The sequence below is a fragment of the Scyliorhinus canicula genome, chromosome 10 (genome assembly GCF_902713615.1).
Source record: "Scyliorhinus canicula chromosome 10, sScyCan1.1, whole genome shotgun sequence".
NCBI lineage: Eukaryota > Metazoa > Chordata > Chondrichthyes > Carcharhiniformes > Scyliorhinidae > Scyliorhinus > Scyliorhinus canicula.
In genome coordinates this window covers 155,307,984-155,327,129 of record NC_052155.1, presented here as the reverse complement: position 1 = coordinate 155,327,129, position 19,146 = coordinate 155,307,984, and the positions used below count along the sequence as shown (strand labels likewise).

The window sequence follows — 19,146 nt, the reverse complement described above, 5'->3', positions numbered from 1 at the left end:
CAATTTATTACACTGAGATTTCAGAGATGGACCGCATCAAGCTGGACCGCCTGCAGCTGCATCCTCAGGCAGACAACGCCAAAATGGACTTTGAACATTGGCGAGCTTGTTTCGAAGCGTACATCGGGTCTGCGCTAGACACAATTCCAGAAGCTCAGAAGCTCCAGATCCTTTACATGCGGCTGAGCTCCAAGGTCTTTCCCCTCGTCCAGGACGCACCGACCTATGCAGAGGCCATAGCGCTACTGAAGGAAAACTACTCTCAGAAGACTAACAAAATCTACGCCAGACACCTCCTCTCCACGCGGTGCCAGCTTCCCGGTGAGTCAGTGCAAGATTTCTGCTGCGTCCTTCTCGCCCTAGTTAGAGACTGTGACTGTCAGGCCGTTTCGGCCACGGAACACTCAAATTTGCTGATGCGAGACGCATTTGTTATGGGCATAGGGTCTGACTACATCCCGACATCCGCCACGCCTCTTAGAAGGGGCCACGCTTGACCTCGCAGCGACCAAAAAACTAGCGCTCCCATGGTCACATCACGCAACATTCAGGCCTATGCCCCCGACCGCAGGGCCCACTCCTCCTGTGCATCGTGGACTCCGCAGACGGCCACCCCATCATGGACCCCATCGGCAATCGCCCTCAGCCAACCTCACGCCTGTGCCGCGCGGCAGCCAACCAACCCCGGGGGACCCAAATGCTACTTCTGTGGGCAGTCAAAACACCCCCGACAGCGCTGACCGGCGCGAAGCGACCTCTGCAAGTCCTGTGGCAAGAAGGGACATTTCGCTGCAGCGTGCCAGGCCCACTCAATCTCCGCAATTGTCCCGGCACACCCCCGTGCGACCAGCGGGCGCCGCGATCTTGTCTTCCCCACGGCACATGCAGCCCCAGAGCGTCGCCATCTTGCCTTTCCCACGACACGGTGGCTCGTGGGCGCCGCCATCTTGCCCTACTCAGGACGCCTGCCAGTCGGGCACCTCATCAAGCCGCTCAGCACCTGCAACCACCGACGACAAGCCGTGTCTCGCCTCGGTCACGATTGACCAGTCTTGACCACACAACCGCGCGACTGCTTCAAATAAAGTGAAGGTCAATGGATATGAGATCCCCTGCCTGCTGGTCTCCAGGAGCAAAGAGCTTCATTCACCCCGATACGGTAAGGCACTGCTCCCTCACGGTACACCCTGCCAACCAGAGAATCTCCCTGGCATCCAGATCCCACTCCGTGGCGATCCGGGGGTACTGCATTGCCACTCTCACTGTCCAGGGCGTGACGTTCAGCGGCTTCCGCCTCTACGTCCTCCCAAGGTAGCAAGGGAGCCAACCTCTGCGCTCCCTTGCTACTCGGCCTGGACTTCCAGTGCAACCTCCAGAGCCTAACCCTGAAATTCAGCGGGTCCCTACCACCCCTTACTGTGTCCGGCCTCGCGACCCTTAAGGTCGACCCATCTTCTCTGTTTGCAAACCTAACCCCGGATTGCAAATCCGTCGCCACCAGGAGCAGACGGTACAGCGCCCAGGACAGGACCTTCATCAGGTCTGAAGTCCAACGGCTGCATCGGGAGGGCATCATCGAAGCCAGCAACTGCCCCTGGAGAGCCCAAGTTGTAGTGGTCAAAACTGTGGAGAAAAACAAGAAGATCGTTGACTACAGTCAGACCATCAATCGGTACACGCAGCTCGATGCATACCCCCTCCCACGCATATCTGATATGGTCAGATTGCACAGTACCGAGTCTTCTCGACAGTGGACCTGAAATCTGCCTACCACCAGCTCCCCATCCACAAGGCGGACCACCAATACACTGCGTTCGAAGCAGACGGCCGCCTTTACCACTTTCTCAGGGTTCCCTTCGGCGTCACCAACGGAGTCTCGGTCTTCCAACGGGAGATGGACCGAATGGTTGACCGGTACGGACTGCGGTCCATCTTCCCATACCTGGACAATGTCATCATCTGCAGCCACGATCAGCAGGACCATGACGCCAACCTTGCTAAATTTCTCCACACCGCCACTCTCCTCAACCTCACGTATAACAAGGAGAAGTGCGTGTTTAGCACGAACCGCTTAGCCATCCTCAGCTATGTGGTTGGGAACAGAGTTCCGGGGCCCGACCCCGATCGCATGCGTCCCCTCATGGAACTCCCTCTCCCCCACTACCCCAAGGTCATCAAACGATGCCTGGGGTTCTTTTCGTATTACGCCCAGTGGGTCCCAAACTATGAGGACAAGGCCCGCTCACTCATCCAATCCTCTGTTTTCGCATTGATAGCCGAGGCTCAACAGGCCTTCAACCATACGAAGGCCAACATCGCCACGGCCGCGATGCATGTGATCGACGAGACGTTACCATTCCAAGTGGAGAGCGATGCATCAGACGTCGCTCTGGCTGCCACCCTCAACCAGGCAGGCAGGCCCGTGGCATTCTTTTCCCGCACCCGTCATGCCTCCAAAATTCGGCACTCTGCCGTCGAAAAAGAGGCCCAAGCCATCGTTGAAGCTGAGCGGCATTGGAGGCATTACCTGGCCGGCAGGAGATTCACTTTCCTCACTGACCAACGGTCGGTAGCCTTCATGTTTAATAACACACAGCGGGGCACGATCAAAAATGATAAAATCTTGAGGTGGAGGATCGAGCTCTCCAGCTACAACTACGAGATTTTGTATCGCCCCGGTAAGCTCAAAGAGCCCCCCCGATGCCCTATCCCGAGGTACATGTGCCAGCACACAAGTGGACCAACTCCGCACCCTGCACGACAACCTCTGTCACCCAGGAGTCACTCGTTTTTACCATTTCATCGAGGCCTGCAACCTGCCCGACTCCATCGAGGAAGTCAGGGCTATCACCAGAGACTGCCAGGTCTGCGTGGAGTGTAAACCGCACTTCTACCGGCCAGACCGTGCGCACCTGGTGAAGGCCTCCCGCCCCTTTGAACATCTCAGCGTGGACTACAAAGGGCCCCTCCCCTCCACCGACCGCAACACATACTTTCTCAGTGTGATCGATGAATATTCCCGATTCCCCTTTGTCGTCCCATGCCCCGACATGACGTCTGCCACCGTCATCAAAGCCCTTAACACCACCTTCGCTCTGTTCGGTTTCCCCGCCTACGTCCACAGCGACCGGAGATCCTCATTCACGAGCGATGAGCTGTGCCAGCACCTGCTCAGCAGGGGCATTGCCTCGAGCAGGATGACCAGCTACAACCCCAGGGGAAACTGGCAGGTAGAGAGGGAGAACGGGACGGTCTGGAGGGCTGTTCAGCTGGCCCTACAGTCCAGAAATCTCCCGGCCTTCCACTGGCAGGAGGTCCTCCCCGTTGTACTTCACTCCATTCGGTCGCTCCTGTGCACCGCGACTAATGAAACCCCCTATGAACGTCTCTTTGCCTTCCCCAGGATGTCCACCTCCGGGGTATCGCTCCCAACGTGGCTGATAGCTCCAGGACCCATTCTCCTCCATAGACACGTTCGACTCCACAAGGCGGACCCGTTGGTTGAGAGGGTACAGCTACTCCATGCCAACCCACAGTACGCTTACGTAGCGTACCCCGACGGCCGCCAAGACACAGTCTCCTTCAGGGACTTGGCGCCAGCCGGTTCCCCACAGAAACCCCCCTCCGACCCGGCGCCCCCCTCCCTTCCCCCGGCGCACCCCACCGCAGCCCCCGCTCCAGGACAATCCGTCCTCCCCTTGCCCATACCCGGGGATGAAGAGGATTTCGACACGCTCCAGGAGTCACTGAAGACCAAACCGCCGCCGGAGTTGCCACCAGCACCAAGGCGCTCTCGACGACAGATTAAGGCACCGGACCGCCTGAATTTGTAATATTATCTGTACTTTTAAACATGATTTCCTGTAGATAGCTCTCACCACCCCCGCTGGACTCATTTTTTTAACAGGCGGTGAATGTGGTAGTCACCACTGATGTATATATTGTATATAGAGGATGTTGTTATAGGTGCTTTACGGTAAGGCCCCTGTACTACAGGTACGGGGGTAGATCCCTGCCTGCTGGCTCCGCCCAGTAGGCGGACTATAAATATGTGTGCTCCCCGTACAGCAGCCATTTCGTCGGCTGCTTTAGGAGGCCACATACCTCAGTGTAATAAAGCCTCGATCACATCCTACTCTCGCCTTTGCGTAATTGATAGTGCATCAAGCCCGGAACACAGTCCTCTATCCTTGCGGCCAAACCTTTGGCCAACAATTTGGCATTGACATTCAGTCGGGAGATTGGCCTGTATGAGCTACATTGCTGTGGATCTCTTCTCCCACTTCAGGATCAATGAAATCGAAGCCTATGATATTGTTGGGGGAAGGACACCTTGCTCTCTTGCCTCATTAAATGCCCTCACCAGCAGCGGGCCCAGCATCCCAGAAAACTTCTTGTAAAATTCCACAGGATAGCCAACTGGTCCCGGAGACTTGCAATCCCTCTGCTAGTTCTACAATCCCAATCGGGGCTCCCAACCCCTCCACTGACCTTTCCGCCATCTTCAGAAACTCCAACCCTTCCAAAAACTGCCTCATCCCTTCCATCCCAGCTGGGGATTCCAACTCATATAGCTGACTATAAACTCCTTGAACAACCCATTCACCCCCACTGGGTCCAAGACCGTGTTCCCCCCTCTATCTTTCACTCTTCCTATCTCCCTTGCCACCTCCCTCTTCCTTAGCTGGTGTGCTAGCATCCTACTGTCCTTCTCCCCATACTCATATATCGCCCCCCACTCGCCTTCTTCAACTGCTCCACCACATTCCCTGTGGTTTACAGAACAAACTCCATCTTCAGCTTCTGCCGCCCCTTCAACAGTCCAGCCTCCGGGGCTTCAGAATACCTTCTGTCCACCAGGAATATTTCCCTCACCAGCCTATCCATCTCTACCCGCTCCACCTTCTCCCTATGAGCCCGTATCAAAATTAGCTCCCCCCTGACCACTGCCTTCAGCACTTCCCATACCATTGAACATAGAACAAAACATAGAACATACAGTGCAGAAGGAGGCCATTTGGCCCATTAAGTCTGCACCAATCCACTTAAGCTCTCACTTCCACCCTATCCCCGTAATCTAATAACCCCTGATAACCTTTTTGGTCACTAAGAGCAATTTATCATGGCCAATCCACCTAACCTGCACGTCTTTGGACTGTGGGAGGAAACCGGAGCACCCGGTGGAAACCCACGCAGACACGGGGAGAATGTGCAGACTCCACACAGACAGTGACTCAGTGGGGAATTGAACCTGGGAACCTGGCGCTGTGAAGCCACAGTGCTATCCACTTGTGCTACCGTGCTGCCCAACCTTGCTGCCGAAACTTCCCCCGTATCACTTATCTCCAAATAGTTCTGAATGGCCTCCCTCACCCGCCCGTACACCTCCTCATCTGCTAACAGTCCTACATCCAATCTCCATTGTGGGCCTTGACCCCCCCCCCCCTCCCCTCCTTATTCACCTGTAAATCCACCCAGTGTGGGGCATGATCTGACACAGCTTTCGCCGAATACTCGGTATCCACCACCCCCGCGAGTAAAGCCCTGTTTAAAATGAAAAAATCAATCCGGGAGTACACTTTGTGTATGTAGGAAAACAAAAAGAAAATTCCTTCGCTCTTGGCTTCATAAACTCTGTGTCATCCCAATTTGGTGCTGTAAATATTCACTAGTGATTAGCAGAAGAGTCTGATGAAGCCTATACACCATAAAACAGGCTGGTTCCATCAAGTCTATCGGTGATAAATGGTTTGTAACTGTTACAATGCTGATTGCAGATGTAAAGTATCAAGGGAATAAGAAGTGTCAGATAAACACTGGTGTGCCGTGCAACATCATGACCTTCGTGGACCTCTGCAAAGTGACTCAATATGGTGATCCAAAGGTGAAGCCCTTGAAAGTAAGGTTGAGGCCATAGGATGGCATGATAATCATACCAAGTGGATAACTTAGTCTGAGAGCTCAATGCAATGGCATGAATGAAGATCTGGGCTTCCAAATCATAGATGGCTCGCAACAGTCACTCATCTAAGCTGGAGCAAGTCTAAAGCTTGGGCAGGTAACACTGCACATGACAACAGAGATTTACAATGTGTCACAGCACACAAAGCCATTGGCCGCTGAACAGATCCTCAAGGAGTACAAAGATGTGCTTACAGGCTTTGGATATCTACCAGCAGAAAATCACCTCAAAGTAGACAAGTGTTTAAGACCCAAGCATCTGCCAAGGGGAGTTCCAGCTGCCCTCAAGTCGAGCCTAAAAGACAAGTTGAAGAGCTGAAAAAGAAAAGGGAGTAACCAAAAATGTGACAATTCCTACAGACTAGATTAGCAGCATGGTAGCAGTGAAACAACCTGAAAAACTGTGAGTATGTTCAGACCTACAGGATCTGCATAAAGCATGGAAGAGAACTCACAACACCATGCCAACCATCAAAGGAATCTTGCCTTAACTTGCCAAAACAAAGATCTTTACTACCCAAGGTACAAAGGATAGTTACTGGCAAGTGAAGCCGGATGAAAGCAGCATATTTCCTACAACATTCTGGACTCCGTCCGGGAGATACAGATGGTTATGTGTACTGTTTGGCATTTCCACGGCTCCAGAAGAGTATCAACATAGACAACATGAGATAGTCGGTGATCTTCCCAGAGTGGAAGCCGTAGTGGATTATCTACTAGTCTATAGACATGGAGACACAATGGATGACGCATGATCAGAGCTCACCAGATGAACCTGACGTAGAACCAGAAAAGCTTACAAGTGAAAATGCCTGAAATCAAGTACATAGGTCATGTACTGACAACAAAAGGTCTTAACCCAGATCCTCACAAGGAGAGAGTTGTAGCGGCGACGCAGTGCACAACAGCTGTGAAAGCAGTACAGCGATTTGTTGGATTTGTGAACTATTTAACAAAATGTTTGCCTAATTTGTCGGCAGAGTGTAAACCATTACCCAAATACACTAGCAAGGATATGCAGTGGAATTGGAGAAAAGAACAAAAAGTTAAAATCAAAACAACTCGTGACAACACCACTGTTGAAGTACCATGTCATCAATGATGAAGTCACCTTGCAGTATGACGCTAGCAAGGTGGGCCTGGGAAGCAGATGTTTATCACTGACATACTTTTGAGCGCAACACACCCCACAAAGAAAGTGGAGGATGCTAAAACAGAATGTGAAATCTTTCAGACTCAACAGGAAGCAGCAGCTCAACATTCTGGAAGCATCAACCCAGTAGAGATAGTGGGCAGAATTCTCCCATCTTGGACCAAGTCCAATGATGGGGGTGGGGATGGGGGGTACTTCCCGCTGTGGAAGCTGATGGGAAACCATGGCATAACTTCCAGCCCCAATGTAATTAATTATGCATCCAGGGTTTCGCTCTGTTTTCTGTGGTGGGATAGGATTGATGGCACTCGTCCTTGCCATCATATTCGGGCACCATATTTAAAAGACACCCGACATTCACAATATCAGGCCACAAACAGAGGGACGTCTGCACGGTCACCTGCTGACCCAGCTCTGAAATATAGTGATGCTTCTCTCCATGTCCTCCTGGACCATGTGCAGGTGGGTAGGAAGGAGGAGGCCAAGCAGAAAAAACAATACTACATGGGTGCAGATAGCCAATGCTTTCAATGCCCAGGGGATGCACAAGAGGTGGGCTACACAGTGTCGGAAAAGGATGAATTATCTTATTCATTATGCCAGGATAAGTCTCATCAGATGGTCATATAAACTACAAAGACTCCAATATGTCAGGGTTCAAGGCACAGTGGCAACACTGTACTGCCTCACAGCCCCATTTCAGTATACCCAAGCTGCCAGGCAGTGCCTCCTTCACTCTTCAGCAGATACGGAATACTGCATGGAAGACGGGTGGAGGTGGTGGAGGCGCTGAGAGAACTATCAACCTCCATAAACCACATGTCTGTCTGAGCCTTCCCCTTGCATTGCAGATGTGTTCAACACTCCGGAGGGAGATGGTCCACATCCCTCCTACCCAATTCCACCAGTGTAGACCTGCCGCACAGAGATGGACTGTCTTATGAGGGTAGAAATGATAAATGACCCAAATGCCAATGCTCCAGTCCATGCACCATGCAACTCCTCTCAAACATGTTTTCTTCTTTGAACAGGAGAAGCGCCATCACATTCAGAGAGGATGTGAGAAGATGGGGGTGGGGTGACCACTTTTCAAGTCTCTGGCAGAATTTGTAGAGAAGACATCTGAGATCGCAGGAGTAGAGCGGGACCGATCCATTGCCAACAGGGAGCTTGGCCTTGGGCATCCACCTAGTAAGGATTCATCCATTCAATGCAAACCTGAGGGCCGAATGTGCCCCATGTTGGAGGCAACTGATGCTGTAAGTTGCACTTTCCTATCTCACTCACAGGTGCCTTTCTGACCAAGGTCTAAGGAAGTGGAGGAGGAGGAATCCCTATCAGGCCTCAGCGCCAGTCCAGAGATGAGCAATGAGGAGTGGAAGAGGAGAGCTCTACACCGGTCTAGGCATCACCACGGTCACTTGCACCCTCCACCAGCTCTGAAACACACACCTTAGTGAGTATTAGTGGTAGTTCAGGAAGAGTTTGACAATCTGATGGTCACTGCATGGGTGCGTGTCTACAGCAGGAGGAGGCAGGTTCAGCCGAGCTCCCTGGCTCTCGGAGGACAGCTGGGGAAGAGGTATTTCAAATGCTATTGATTGTCTTTTGTCATTTTATCCACTATTTAATTCCTTTAATCTATCTGGTCATCAACATTCTGAAACATTTTTCCATTGTGTGTACACAACCATCTTGTTGTCATCCGAAGGCGATTAGTCTCACATTTCTATCTGCCACCGTTCTGTCCACTTCCCTAAGACTGCTCATCCACTGGGAGGTGGTCAATATGATAGTGCCACCTTCCTTCTCTACTCCTCTTGTCTAAAATTGATAAGCAGGAAATTGGCATCTCTCCAAGACAGCTCAGCTGAGACTTACAACACCTTGGAAAAGCATGCACAAAAATGTATTCCTTCCCAATTTACACATATTGATACCCCCAATGTGTTGTGTCACTGTGCATTCGCCAAGGAGGAAACATAATCCCTACCTGTCCAGTGGAAACTGGACATACATAAATAGTTCAAATAGCCCATGGCACTTATCCACAATGGTGCCATCAGAAGCTGAGCTATTTTAATGTGTTATTTTAATGTGCTCCTCGGAACATATGGCAAGGACACCCTTATTGACATATACCTGCCAAGACCATTAGATCACAGGACCAGGCTGCAAACGTTACTCAGAGGCAAGCACTGGAACCAACAGTGAGCTTCGTGTTAGCATCAAGTGGATCAGCTTCAGAAGAGGCTTAAAAGGGTAAATGTAACCTTTTAAAAATGACTTTCCTTGTTGGACCTGGAAATGAGCAGTACTCCTTTCGCCTTCAAGAGGAAACCTAAGGTCTTCATATAGACCTGCACAAGACAGCTCAGCCACTGATTCCAAATATTTGCTTGCTTGTTGGGCAGCCTTTGAGTCACATAAATGTTTGCCACTTCCTGCTGACTTTCCATTCAGAGCTTGAGACCTTGGTATTAAATTATCCCAGGTATTTCTAATATCAAGGCTATTCCATCCCAAATCAATTCCCCCCCCCCAGGTAAAATCAGGTCCATAATGTTGATTACAGACTGGGACAGACAGAGCTATGTGATGTACATGCTAAGCTGCTCAAAGCAGAAATGGTATCAGCTGCAATGATGTGAAAAACAACCTTGGTTGAATTAAAGCCTTTGACTTTCTCATTGAAGATATTCAAACCAGAGAGGTATAAATGTGTTTATATGGCAAGAGAGACAACATGAGAAAGAATGGAGTTTAATACCTCCTCCACAATGATGGCAATTCATCCTGTAGGTCAGTATTAAGTTCCTCAAATACTTTCTGAGCCTTTTGGAACTCCTCTTCTGCCTAAAGGATAACAAGAGTATTTGGTGTTTGTTTTTGATAATCAGAACAGTGAATACAAAGACTTTGTTGTAATGCTGAGCAGATGATATGTAGCCAATCAGAAGAGGTCTCTCAATCAACCTACTGGCAAAATCAGGGCAATTGTTCTGATCACTATTTTAGTTTCTTTGCCAACTCAAGCCAGGCCTCTAGTTCCAAGGATTAAAATGGCTGTGGGATTATTGCTCTTATGTTTAACCCCCATTCGATGCTTCTACAATGCAAATGAAGATGGCTACTGGTGGCAGCGAGATTTATATTAGGAGATTGAACTTCAATGCAAATAGTGCCGGGCTTCAGGATTTTCTGTGATACTTTATTTAAATCTGAAACCCACATCTCAATTGATCCTTTTTTAGTCCAATGTAGGTGACCTTTCACGTGCCTATATTGAAATCCATTTATCTTGTAAGGAAGCTCTTTTAAATCGTTGTCTGATCCTTGCGTGCCATTTAATTACTGTCTTGCTGGCTGCTGCAACATTGCAGACTTTGGGTTTGAACTGCAGACTTCAAAATTAGCTGCAAGCTGCTAGTTGAACTGGCCCATGAGAATTACCCTTTTCCAGTGTGGCATGGTCCTGTGATGTCATTTTAATGGACTTGGCTAGCAGCCAATCAGCTCTTCTGAAATACTGGGATTTATCCTATTCTTGATTCTGATTGGTGGAGCCCCACAGAAGCTTCTGGAAGGAAGGTTGGGAGAAGATGCAATCTCCATTTTACATCAATTCTGTTAAGACTTAGAAGGCAGCAAAGAGCCAGTCTGGACTCTCTCTATCACCTCTTTGCCTGGTGATTTAAAATGCTTCCTGCCAGCCTGTGAAAGTTCCACTTGAAGCTAAAGCAGATCTCTCTCAGCTGAGAGCTTGTGACTAAATAACCTTCTCTTTCTGCACAACTTGGGAGCTGTAGGCAAGTAGTAATTTCCGTTCTGATTAGTAAACTGTGAGGCCAGAGCTTTTAGTTCTCCCTTGGTTTCTTCCTGTGGGTTCAGGATAAAGAGAGGGGCTATTTGAAAATCCATTTAGAACTCTCATGTTGTGAACTTCAGTTTGACTCAGTGAGGCTGGTAGTCCATCTGGTGGATGCAAGCTAGAATTGCACAGACCTGAGGAGAATCTTCCCTGTGAAAGCCCAAGTCAGTGGAAGTGAAGGCAACTTCCCAAAGAAAGCCTTACAGCCTGTGAGTTCTAATTGGAGATAAACCTTAGAAGATCAAACCAACTGATGATTTCAAGATCACCAACTACAAAGACTAGCACCTCAGCAGCGAAGATTCATCTCGTGCCTTTTAATCCTTATATTTTTTAACCTTTCCTACCCACCCACTGTGTGTCTGTCTTGTGTGTGTCTGGGTGGGACAGGGTTTGGGGTATACTTAGATAAGTGGACCATTGTTCTATTATTTCCCGTACATGTTTATCTCTTCTCTTGTCATAAATAAACAGTTTTTCAAATGTTTTACTTACAAATCTGGTGCCTGTATGTCATTGGAGCAGTCGAGGGTGAAAGATCTCAGGAAAACTTACTAATTATTGGAGAATCCACTTATGTTGGGACTCCGGGGCCTGTGGTGCTGGAATTGACCGTGCACTCGCCCAGGGTGTCGTAACTGTCTCATATTTTAGGGAACCTTGACATTTGCTGCTGTTCAGAAATCCGTCTTGTACAAACTCTGGTGCAACAAATGCACCAACCTTCAAATAATTCACTTGTTAACAGTGAATGTATCAGCTCAATGTTGGATGCACCTGATTTCACTTTGTCAAGAGGAATGATTTCAGATCATTAGTTTAAATGTTTTCTAATGCCGTACCTTGGTGAGCTTGCTATCATCCCGTCTCCTTGAATGCTGCAAAGATTCTAAGTGGTGTCGTGCACAGTCATAATCAACCAGCTTTCGGCTGCGTTTTGCAATTCGAGTCTGTTTCAGATGCAAAAAGAAGAGAGGACAGAATTATCACCTTGATCCTATTTATACAGCAGCTCCAACACCACTGCAGTTCATGTTTCTCACCCCGCATCTGACAGTCACAGAAATCACAATCGCACACATGACTGAATTCCGTCGCAGAGAGGAAAGTGTATACATGTGTTACCGAGGGATGGGCTTTCTCTTTTAGTGCACATGCTGGATGATTTAGAATAGAAGGCTTTTTCTTTAATTGAAAAAGGAAAACTTTGACTGCTGACAGCTCACATTGGGAGAGAAAGACTAGCATTTACATAGCACCTCTCATGAGCTCAGAAATGCCTTCAAGTGCAGTCACAGTTGTAATGTAGGTAATTTAGCTGCCAATTCTTTACACACAAGTTCCAGAAAGAGCGGGCTGCAAGAGAGGTGTAACTGGGGCCGAAGTGGGAGTGCATCATAACCAATAAATCACATTTGAAGTACAGCCACACTATTATGCGCACAAATACAGCCACCAGAACAGCTGACGAGATGATTAGTCATTTACTCTATTTCTCAGGGCAGTGAGTTAAGAAGGCGGTCATTGGTCAGTATCCAGGAGAACCTTTCCATCATTTGAAATAGATCTAAACCGGCCCCACTCATGAAAGGATCGAGATCGAGAGCTTATTTAAAAGGCCATGATGTGGCGTTGCTGGCGTTGGACTGGGATGAGCACAGTACGAAGTCTTGCAACACCAAGTTAAAGTCCAACTGGTTTGTTTCAAACACTAGCTTTCGGAGCACTGCTCCTTCCTCAGGCGAATAAACCTGTTGGGACTTTAACCTGTTGTTGTAAGACTTCTTACTGTATTTCAAAGGCAACAGCGTTAACAGAGCAGCATCATTCAGTACTGCACTGAAATGTCTTTTATTCCAGTCCTGCAATGGGACATTAATCCATATCTATGCATGTCAGATACAAGTGCAATGAGACATACGGGGCCAAAAGGGTTAATCTGCAAACTGATGACTTCAGTTGTTTAATCAATAGTAGAGGCAGCACAGCAAAAGTTAATTTTCTGCTACATCACCATTTTGATGAAAGGCAAACCTCACCTCACAGAGTCATCACAGTGTAGAAGGAGGCCAATCAGCCCAATGTGTCTGCACTAGCTCTCCAAATGAGCAATTTACCTAGTGCCATTCCCCCCTGTGGTCCCATCACACTCCACATTGTAGTTACAATTGCTGCTTTTGTCGATTACCATAAATTTATTCCCTCTCATTTTTGATCATTTTATGAGTGGGAACCGTTCCTCCCTGTGCGCTCTAGACCCCTCCTGATTTTGGATACCTCTATTAAATCTCCTCTCACCCTTCTTTTCGCCTGGAAAAACAGTCCCAATTCTTTCCATTCTATCTTAATAATTGAAGTTCCTCATCCCTGGAACCATTTTTGTGAATCTTTTCTTCACTCTTCCCCAATGCTTTCACATCTTTCCTAACGTCCAGTGCCCAGGACTGCACGCAACGCTCCAGCTGGGGGTAAACATGTTCAACGAAACCTCCTTGCTCTTGAACTCAATGTCCCTATTAATAAAACCCAGGATACTGTCTACTTTATTAATTACTCTCTCAGTCTGTCCTGCCACCTTCAATCCACATATACACCCAGGTCCCTCTGTTGCTGCACCCCCTTTAGAATTGTACCCTTTCTTACATAGTTTCGTCATGTTCTTCTGGCCAAAATGATCACTTTGCATTTCTCTATATCGAACTTCATCTGCCATTTGTCCACCCAGTCCGTCAAACTTTTTATGTCCTTTGAAATTCTATATTATCCTCCCCACATGTTCTGTATCAGCAAATTTTGAAATTTAACTCTGTACTAATATTAATGTCTCGGTCATTAATATACATCAGGAAAAGCAAGGGTTCCAACAATGACTTCTGGGGGGACTTCTGAAGAGCTCCGATGGTACTTTGATCGCTCGATGTAATACCCAGACCAACCCAAAGTCACCTGCTGGGGGGTCCGTAAGCCCCCCGCACCCCATCTCACATGGGCAGGGCAGCGCGGGGCCCGATTCCCAGTACGGGAAACATGCCACCTGAGCACCTTACCCCTGCCAGCTTCCCGCCCTAGGAGTGCCCTTCCAGGGTGCCAGGCTGGCAGTGCTAAGCTGTTGGGTGGTATCAGCAGTGCCAAGGTACCATCCTGCCCAACATACAACCACTCGGGTGTCTTCAATCGCCTGGGATTACTGACTTTCTGGCTGACATGCTGCCAGACCCGCTGCGTTTTTCAGCATTTTCAGTTTTCGCCCACCTGACTTACATTCTGTAGCGTTTACAGGTCTGCAGCATTGTAAAAGGGGCAGGCATCAACCAAACAAGACTGACATTAAGTAGTTGCTGTGAGATCGGTACAAGCCAAAGAGTGTAACATGTATACCGGCATGAACATGTCACTGAGCAATGTCAAGCACACAACCAAGGCCCTGTTTGATACTGAAGCCCAAGAAGGTGTAATGATGACCTTCACAGGACACCCGGTTTGAGTGACAGAAACAATAGAACGTACAGGTCGCTTTACTGCGCTTATCAGACCGGACGCTTTATGAGCAGCTGAATTGTTGACACTTTGGCAATGGTTGACAGTATGGGACACAATCGGCAGAAAGAGCGATTTCCAATCCCAGTGGGAGTGTTCACTAATCCTGCCTGAGTTGGCGGTCAGGTTGATCATAGATCATAGAATTTACAGTGCAGAAGGAGGCCATTCGGCCCATCGAGTCTGCACCGGCTCCTGGAAAGAGCACCCTACCCAAGGTTAACACCTCCACCCTATCCCCATAAACCAGTAACCCCACCCAACACCAAGGGCAATTTTGGACATTAAGGGCAATTATACCGGGTGCCAGGCCATGTTTAAACCATGCAGATAAGCTACTCGTCTGTTTCAGTCAGAAAACAGCAGCTGACCAGTGAAGAAAGACAGAATGTACGAAAACCAAAGGTAGCAGAAGAAACCCGCCAGCTGCAAGGCAAGACCAGGATTTTGGGAGGAGTGTGGACAGGGGGAGCCGCTGAGGTGTTCTGGAGTCTGGTATATGGGGTGGGAGGGCCCCAGGCAGCAGAGGTTTGGAGTTATTTTTTAGGGTCCAGAGAAGCATTCCTGCTCCATGGAATCCAATTAACAAATAAGACTCATCTCATTGTCCAAAGGGAGCTTCATCTGCCACCAGAACCAGCCGTGCTAACAGAGGGGGGCTGAATTTTAGCACGGTGTTCACCACACTGCACAAACTGTCTGGAAGGAAAGTCGGTGCGACACTGACTGACATTGAACAGCACCGTCCTACAGCCATAACACGCCATGGACAGCCTTCAGCAGGTGAGGGTCAGACATCCGCCGCTCAGTAGGTGGAAGTCCCTCGAGAGTTGCCAGCCAATCTGACAGGACAACAGCTCTCGCAGTAGAGCAAGAACTCAGCAGTAGGTGCTGCTGGAGAGCCCAAAGAGAAGAGCAATGGACGCTGGAGGACTCTGTCTAAGGAAAGTCCCGAGTGTTTTTGGGCAGGACGGGATCAGGGAGCTAAGGCTAGGGTCGGGGCAGGTGGAAAGGTTTTGAAGGCCAAGTGGGAGCGAACAAAGAGAGGGGGAACGGGGAACCCCCCCCCCGCAAAAAAAAAATGCACCCACCACCTCCTTCTTTCATGCCTTTTCCAGAGTTATTAAAGACAGGTCTGGTGAATTTCACCCACCTGCCTACCCAAGAATTCCATGGTGTGGGCAGCATATTATTCAGGTCAACTGGGTAATTTCCCGAAATAATATATATTTTTTAAATGGCAGTGGGTCTGCTGATTCCTGTGCCCGCCTGCCCATTGTATTGTGGGCACCAGGTTGGGGGTGGGCAGGAAGGACCTGGCCTACCCACCCGTCATATTTTACATGCCTTGCAACACCTAGCCCTGCAGAAAACACGCCTGGCATGGTGGGGTAAAATCCAGCCCAGCGAATCGGAGGACTGGCATTGCTCTATTTCAACAGCTTTGCTCCTTCATTCCCACCAAGAGTTAAAATTTCCCCTAATTTCCTTGCGAATAAGTTTGGTGAACAAGATGTGAACTAAACTTGTAGGTAACAAATACACATTAAACAAGTGACATGTTTCATACACAGGGAGGATACATGGAAAAGTCAGATTACCCCCTCTCCGATTAGTGGACCTCCTGTTAAATTCACAGCAAGCAGAGCTCTCTATTGAAGATGAAAATTTTTCCCTATATGTTTAACAGGCATCTAGATGTACTTAACACTGGCGTCCACTTAAGTATCAATTCAGTGGGGATAATTTTGGTCAATACCACAGAAGTCATTTCCATTGACTTCATAAAAATCAGGACAGAAGTATAATGAGCAGTTAATCCAATATCATTCAATATTGTCCAAAATCAAAACTCCCCTCAGTAAGTAAAATATATTAAGTGCAGCGAGCAATACGATTGAATATTTCATAATCAGACGATACCTTAATATCAGGAAACTGGCCCAAGTATGTGTCCAAGGTTAATAAAGCCTGATCCACCAGCTTCTGGTGAAAGTCTGCCCACAATAAATCAGAATTCTGAGGAACAAAGGGAAGATAATTGCAGAGTGTAACAACAATGGTATCGTTCATCAGTGTCTTAATCCAAGCAATTTACTTTTCAAAAACCTGGAGCAATCAGTGAGAAATGGTCAAATCAATAGTGGGAACTACAACAAGAATGTACAAACAGATGATAATACACGAACGATTAAAAGTAATTGATCTACAAATGGCCTGACTTGATACATTAGCACACAAGCTTTCAGAAATGAACGCACACAAGCTCGCTCACTCTCACACACACACACACACTCTCACATTGAGCACTTGAGTGCCAATGTCTTCAAGTTAACGTCACTCTCCTCCTTACAGGTATAAATGGCATAGAACTGGGTGGAATTTTTCAGATGGCGACTGCAATGTTCAGGCCATAAAAAGAAGTTGGAGGGAATGGGGATAATGAAGTCAGAGCCCTCTGTCAATATCCTTTGGTGAAGGAAACCTTTCCCATATTCATTGTGCCCTAGATGTGACTTCAGCTGACCAAAATGGATGACTCTTAGCTGCCCTCTGAATAGGCAATAGATAGAAGATAGAACAGTACAGCACAGAACAGGCCCTTCGGCCCTCAATGTTGTGCCGAGCAATGATCACCCTACTCAAACCCACATATCCACCCTATACCCGTAACCCAACAACCCCCCCTTAACCTTTACTTTTTAGGACACTATGGGCAATTTAGCATGGCCAATCCACCTAACCCGCACATCTTTGGACTGTGGGAGGAAACCGGAGCACCCGGAGGAAACCCACGCACACAGGGGGAGGACGTGCAGACTCCACACAGACAGTGACCCAGCCGGGAATCGAACCTGGGACCCTGGAGCTGTGAAGCATTTATGCTAACCACCATGCTACCGTGCTGCCCAAATGCAAGCCATTCATTCAGAAAAATGCTTTGCAGAAGATGATTCATCACCATCTTCCCATGAGCTATTAAGGGATGGCCGATAATTTCCAGCCTTGCAAGACGTCATCCTGAAAATGAGTTTCTTTAAAACTCAGGATTAATTTCCCGTTATTCTTTGTTCACATGCACAGACCATAGGGCTGAACTTTTGGGGCACCCACCTGAGACCTAAAATACTAGCTCCTGACAGTGTACTAATTTCAATTTCGATCCCAGCACGGGCAATAATCACCAAGGCGGGAAGGAGGGTGGGACAGGAATCCACTCCACTCCCAATGCCTCCAATTAAATTTGTTAAAAAGCTCATTCAGAACTGGTCAGAGGCTGAGGTTCAAGTTTTACCCACCACATCTGAACCTGACCAGCTGAAGGCAGGAAGGTAAACTGTGAGAACACCCTGGTTTCTTAAGTGGGTCAAACTGGGACTGGACACTTGGTAAGGGAGCGCATTTGACAGTGCACAAGTGACGGACAGAATAATATGTCCCATAATGGCGCATAGAATTCACATCCGGAAGTAATCGGCTTTCCCTCTCCCACCCTCTCACCATAAAGGAACACTGCATAAAACAGCAATTGGCTAATAGTGGGCCTGAGGGCGGGTTTCAAGGTCGGGAGGCCGAATACCTTTCTCCCATCCGTCCAATCAGAGTTGGATGGTGGGATGTCCACCTTCTACAGTTGGTAGCTGTGACCTGGAAGGAGGTCATGGGAGCCACCTAGCATGTGTCAGGTGACACAGCAAATGCTGTGATCCAAAGTCAGCATTTATGTGTCAGAGATAGTGGGCATGATTTACGGAAATGGGATCAAAATCTCATAGCCAGCCATTAAGCCGCATGTTTCCCTGCGCCCGCAGCACTGAGAAACACAATGCTATTAAACATCACTCGGGTTAGATAGGGGGCCTCAGCGGGGAGCATGCGGAGACCTGTTTTCTGCGCTGAGGATACACGTTCTGCTAATGGTGCTGAGCATTGTGATTTTGCACGCTGATTGAATGCTTTCAAATGGCACATAACATAATTTTTTTCTGTGTCTCCCGCACAGATGAAGCCTCTCAGCCTGACTATTGCTTCCGGGAAGGATGCAGGTTCACATCCTCGCCCTATTCCAAGCACCAGTGTAGACACTGTCATCTCCACAGGGATTAGCGCATGCTTGATATCCAGCACGATGAATGTGGACATTTGGCAGATAAAGCAGAGATTGTGAGTTCTGACACAGACTGGGGAGGTGTTCATCCAGGCCATGTGCACTGCGATTACCCCCTCTTTGGAACATCAGGCTTCCTCTGTGGAAGTCCTGGAGGAACAAACCAAGCATGCTGCAAACGCAATCGTGACTTGACACTCCAATCTGCATGCAATTAACCTTGTCCTGAGCTCAGGAGCCCAGAGCCAGTGCACTGTTCCAAATCCTGGGACCTCATGGAAAGATAGACAGGACCAAGCGAACCCCCATGATGGAGGATGAGCAGTTGCTGCCACCATCTGGAAGCATCTCTCAGGGTACTTCTAATTGAGGCAGCCTTTCCTCCACCCATCAACCACTAACACAGCCGTTGTCGACTGCCTTAGTGACAGAGGCTGCTCCTGTAACTCAACTTTTAACTTGACGAGGCCCTCAAGGCCTCAGCCACCAAAGTCATCTGGGACAATGGAGAAAGCA

The 19,146-nt window shown here is 48.5% G+C and overlaps 1 protein-coding gene across 23 annotated transcripts in view; it reads right to left on the bottom strand.

The window, feature by feature from the left end:
* The window catches only part of amph (amphiphysin), a 354,942-nt gene that overhangs the window by 165,042 nt on the left and 170,754 nt on the right, over positions 1–19,146 (bottom strand). For all 23 annotated transcript variants that reach the window (XM_038809956.1, XM_038809944.1, XM_038809948.1 and 20 more), the window contains exons 5-7: positions 16,446–16,541; positions 11,828–11,935; positions 9,885–9,970 (exon numbers count right to left, since the gene is read on the bottom strand). In XM_038809956.1, coding sequence (XP_038665884.1) covers positions 9,885–9,970; positions 11,828–11,935; positions 16,446–16,541 — 290 coding nt within the window. The remainder of the gene's footprint in view (positions 1–9,884; positions 9,971–11,827; positions 11,936–16,445; positions 16,542–19,146) is intronic.